The following is a 5,365-nucleotide window of genomic DNA, read 5'->3' on the forward strand; positions in this document are numbered from 1 at the left end:
GACACAGCACAAGCTGATTTGGTTTTACTTTACTGATGGGACACCAGGAAACGCTCTCCACTTCCCTGAAGTGACACCACCTCAGATGGTTTGGGCAAGAGACAGCTCGGATCACAAAGCCCCCTGCATCACCACACACAGTTTGCCGACAGCAAGCGGGCCCAGTTCCTGTGACCCCCAAAAAGCCCGTTGCTGTGAGCCTAAGCCCTCCTCAGCCCGGCCTCGCTGCCTGCCCCGGCCAAGGAGACAAAACCCTTGAAAACCACCTTTGGCCTGGCAGTGCCTGCCACCTCCGGGCAGACACAATGACAGCGCAAGGGGAACACTTCAGCCACCCCTCACTGCGTAATCGCCAGTGTTGACACAAACCTGTGGCTGTAAGTAAATTTTTAAGAAAATAAGCTATCTAATCTTGTTCTGCCACTATTCGTGCAGCACCACAATGTGGCACAGACTAATAATAGCGGTGTCTCCAGCTGGAGTGTTAACACCCATTGTACTGGTATCATTTTTGTGTGATACTGATCTTTACCAAGTTTTGCAATGTTTGGCCATCTTTGTTGATACAAGACTGGCAGGAAATGAGAGGAGCGTATAAAAGTGGGAGACGATCTGCACCAGACCAGTTCTGGTCCAAGATGGCCAAGCTCACTTTGCTTACCGGTAAGTCCCGCTTCAACCCTTAGTTCTCTGCCTTTAAGACAAGTATTTGGGGATCTTTCACTGTTATACGGGGTGGCTATGCAGGAGATTTCGGGGGGAATAAAAATGCAGCAGACTCTCTTCTGTCAAAGGAAAATATATAGCAGTTACTTTCAGGAGGGATAGTTATATTTTTTATTACTGATGGAGGTGATATGTTATACTTTAAAATGAATAGAATTTATACCTGTTTCAAATTCAAATGTACTTTTTGAACAAAAATCTAAAAATCAAAATACTGCATTGTCACTTGTTTGGTTTCTTTTCTATGATTTTACCTGAAATCATTTGACTAATTTTACCCATGTCTGTATAAACACACAGCAGACCCATGCTTGATAATACAGAGATTCTTGTACGTTTTTCATAGAAAACAATGATCACAATATAAGATTATATTGGGCTCAGTCCAGTTATGCACAAGAACTTTGTATTTCTAAGTACAAACACTTATACCTTTGTTCTTTAACTTTTTTCTCTAAAGGTCTGGCCCTCCTGAAAAAACTGCTGAACGCCCAGATCAGTAAGTGCTTTCTTCCGAAAAACAACTTTTTTTTACCAAACCCTTTTCAGAACTAGCATATACAGGCAGGTCAAACAGGCGGCACAGCAAACACACCAAGAGCCTTCCACCTTCAGGCACCTCACCAGAGATCCCTTCTGCTTCTGCTCTTCCTTACGTGACAGCAAAGGAGAAAGATTCCATTTGGGGAAGAGAGCCGGCACTCAGAACGACCCTGATTCATGACTTTAAGGGTGCAAGGGGTTCCTACACCGACTCATCTACTGAAACAAATAGGAAGGAAAGAAATCCATTATGATCCTTGGAGAGCCAGTTTCCAGAGGGATAACCAACCCTGCTTCACTTTCTCTGTACTCCTTACCCTGCAGGGAAAAACTGCCCAGTCATTTCTGAGCAGATCTGCCTCATTCAGTTACTAACACCAAAGTGCAGCACAGTGCACAGTTCCCTTTCCTGTGTGACTTGAAGGATGGTTATAGGAAGTCACACAGCCCCACGCGGTTAGGTACCTGGCTCCTCTGGCATTTCAGAGACATGCTGTCTCCACTCTTTTCCCTCCCAACCTCTCTCCTCTATTTCTCTACAGGCACTGCCTATGTGCTGTCATGTTACTTCACCAACTGGGCCCAGTATAGGCCTGGCCTGGGAAAATTCATGCCTGACAACATCGACCCGTGCCTGTGCGACCATCTGATCTACGCCTTTGCTGGCATGTCCAACAATGAGATCACAACTTACGAATGGAACGACGAGACCCTTTACAAATCCTTCAACGGCTTGAAGAACCAGTACGTACCCAGAGCAAAGGGCATTACTTGTTCTTCCTCTCAGATCCTGCCACATTATTCAGCATTCGTTCTCTGCACAATGGCAGCAGAACTCATGGTTGCGGGATGCTGAGGAGAAGAGGCAGATAATGATGGGTAGGGCAGACTGCCAGCACCGGTCCTTTGAGGATGGTGACAGTGACTCAGTGCGCTGAGGACTCGCTCTTGGGATTTCACATTAAGAGATCATGTCCAACAGAGGCAGCTAGACCAGGCATTTACTTGCAGTGAAACATGTTCCTCTCCCTTCCTTTGCAGGAACAGAAATCTGAAGACCCTCCTGGCCATTGGAGGATGGAATTTCGGGACAGACAAGTAAGTTCAAAACATCTCCTTCCCCTAAAAGCACACCCTGGAAAGGGAGGGAAAGGGGGGAAAAGGCTCTAACCAAAGCCCAACTCGGTCCTGCTCTGCTTCCATAGGTTCTCCACAATGGTTTCCACGCCCCAGAACCGCCAGACCTTCATCAAGTCCGTCATCAAGTTCCTGCGCCAGCATCAATTTGATGGGCTGGACCTTGACTGGGAATACCCTGGCTCTAGGGGCAGCCCACCCCAGGACAAGGGTCTCTTCACTGTCCTCGTTAAGGTAGGCTGAAACAAAAGGTGTTGCTTGAGCCCGCTGCTCTGCACAGCTCTGGCTGCAAAGCCTCATGCCAGAGTCCACAGTGAGACCTGTTTCTTGGTATCCCTCAGGAAATGCTGGCAGCATTTGAGCAGGAAGCCAAACAGGTCAACAAGCCCCGTCTCATGGTCACTGCTGCTGTTGCTGCTGGAGTTTCCACCATTCAGGCTGGCTACGAGATTCCTGAGCTTGGGAAGTGAGTAGCAAACTCTCAGGTATTGTTTCTGTGCCCCAAGTGATCATCCTTCAAGCACTTAAGGGAAACTCTGCCGTTATCTGGCAGAAACCAACCTCATTGCGTGTGGGGTCCCTACTGCTTGCCTAGGCAAGAAGGCTACGAGAGTGGTGCTTGTTTGGTGGGAAAGGGGACACCTCAGGAAGGCAAGCGTAACCACAGGCTGGCGCCAGCCACTCAGTGCCACCAGGGAACATCTCTCCATTCCCGCAATACCAGCGCAATTCACACTCTGCCTTCACCTCTGCCTCCCTCCCCTGGCAGAGAGAATCAGCTCCAGCACTTAAAAGGCCAGCTTGAAACAAGTCTGGGAGAGCCCAGATTTGCAGAAAGTGGGGACATGGCCAGGGATGTGGTCGGGTAAATGGCCAGCGCTATAGGAACAATCAGGTCTGGGTGACTGAGCAGGCCAGGAGATAGACGCAAGCAATGTTCTCCACAGGTACTTGGACTACATCCACGTGATGACTTATGACTTCTACAGCGCTTGGGATGGACGCACTGGGGAGAACAGCCCTCTGTACAGTGGTGTTAACAGCCACCTCAGTGTTGTAAGTATATTTTGGGAGTCTGTGCCACAGAAGTCACATTTCTGCCTACAAATCCTGGCATAGACGTCTGCTGTGATTTTTTTTTTATAGGATTATGCTATGAATTATTGGAAGAACAATGGTGCCCCAGCAGAGAAGCTCCTTGTTGGATTCCCAACCTATGGACGTAACTTCAACCTCCAAAATCCATCTAACACTGCTGTTGGGGCACCAACATCAGGGCCTGGGCCAGCTGGACCTTACACAAAGGAAGCTGGATTGTTGGCTTACTACGAGGTACGTGTGCTCCTACACACCCAGACCACAAAGAACACAACAACCCTTCAAACGACCCAGCAAGGAATTTTTAACCAACGGACGCACGGAACAGGCCAACTGCCTGCTTTTGTAGGACACTTGCTGACTTCTCCCTCTCTCCCCTTCTGTCCTAGATCTGCACATTCCTGGACTCTGGAGCCACCCAGGCTTGGGATACCCCCCAGGACGTGCCCTACGCTTACAAAGGCAGCGAATGGGTTGGCTATGACAACATCAAGAGCTTCAACATCAAGGTATGGTGGGATGTGTGGCTGTGCTACAAATAAGGCAGGAGGCCCTCTACAGTAGCAGGTTCCGGGACTAATTGGGTTCTTTCCCCTGGCACTGAACAGGTTGACTGGCTGAAGAAGAACAATTTTGGAGGTGCTATGGTTTGGACCATTGATCTGGATGACTTCACTGGCACTTTCTGCAAGCAGGGCAAATATCCCCTGATCACCACCCTGAAGAACGGTCTTGGTCTGCAAAGCAGGAGTGAGTAACCTGAGTAACATGGGCTTTGCGCTTTTTATATTCAGCTATTAGAAGCTCGTGTTCTTGTGATGCCGTGGAACCATGGAAGGAGGGTAGGGAGGAGAGTCCATTATAAATATAATGCCTTCCCAAAGTAAAACGACTTCCTGCTTTCATTTCAGGCTGCAAGACATATTAATCTTCCAGTCCTCATGTCCCTGTAGCTCCTAAACATGGAATTTGGAGTGCGAGCACGAGCTGCACTAACAGTTCAAGTCACTGTGGTCAGAGTGGTTTCTTTGCTGGCGAAGCCATCCAGACAAAACCAACCAGAGCAGCTTTTACCAATGTTTGAACATCAGAACTTCTTTCAGAATTGTTATGACAATCTTGTTTATAATACCAGCTGCTCCTGCTACAACTGGCCATGAAGATACCAATCTTACTGCAGCAAACAGATCCCTCTGATCTTATTGCATGGAATAGTAATGATTAAATAAAGCATTCTGCAAAAGCTACAATCCTTGTTGTGTCAGTTCATCTCACTCTTAATATTTTGATGCTCATGATTCTCATGCGATATTTACACTTATGCTCAGGGGAGAGCCTGAATACACAAGGTGCATTCTAAACAGCGATAAACTGGCATTTCCAAGACTTTCTTGCTGTGACAGCTGGGCAGTCAGTGACAGGGAAAAAAAAGCAGATGGAAGAGACAGAGCAGATCAGGCTGTGCCATGAAAGAGCACACAGAGAAGGGTCACAGTGGCACAACCAGGACGCTGACTCCCCACAGAGCCCTTATGCAAGGCCTGTGCCTTGGTCCAGGAAAAAGCATTCTCCTTCTGGAAAAGTTACTTTCCAAAGGGACCAGTCTTCAAAGCTCCCACAGCCCTGGTGCTCTGGCCATGAGGCACCATCCAGTCCCTGCTGCAGGAATGGTTCAGCTAGACACATACCAATTCACAGGCAGACTGCTGATGTGTCCTAGAGCCCCAGATGTCCTCTCTATGGTCTGAGCAGCAAGGGACTCTCATGTCCCATGGCAGGAACCTAAGGGTAGAATCACAAAACTGTTCTTCCTCCTCTCCCAGAAAAGGTCCATTTAAAAACTATCTGCTTAGAGAAGAGA

General features: G+C 48.1%; 1 protein-coding gene across 1 annotated transcript; it reads left to right on the top strand.

Annotated features, from left to right (window-relative positions):
* Positions 1 to 638: 638 nt before the first annotated feature.
* LOC104289366 (acidic mammalian chitinase-like) lies at positions 639 to 4,664 on the top strand. Its single transcript, XM_009888302.1, is given in 12 exon segments — positions 639 to 663; positions 1,187 to 1,225; positions 1,812 to 2,013; positions 2,311 to 2,367; positions 2,475 to 2,640; positions 2,748 to 2,872; positions 3,354 to 3,462; positions 3,553 to 3,738; positions 3,894 to 4,013; positions 4,113 to 4,254; positions 4,553 to 4,588; positions 4,591 to 4,664. Coding segments are annotated over 12 exon segments (1,281 nt in total).
* The last annotated feature ends 701 nt before the right edge of the window (positions 4,665 to 5,365 follow it).

Source organism: Charadrius vociferus, unplaced genomic scaffold (assembly GCF_000708025.1).
Source record: "Charadrius vociferus isolate BGI_N301 unplaced genomic scaffold, ASM70802v2 scaffold266, whole genome shotgun sequence".
Classification (NCBI taxonomy): Eukaryota; Metazoa; Chordata; class Aves; order Charadriiformes; family Charadriidae; genus Charadrius; species Charadrius vociferus.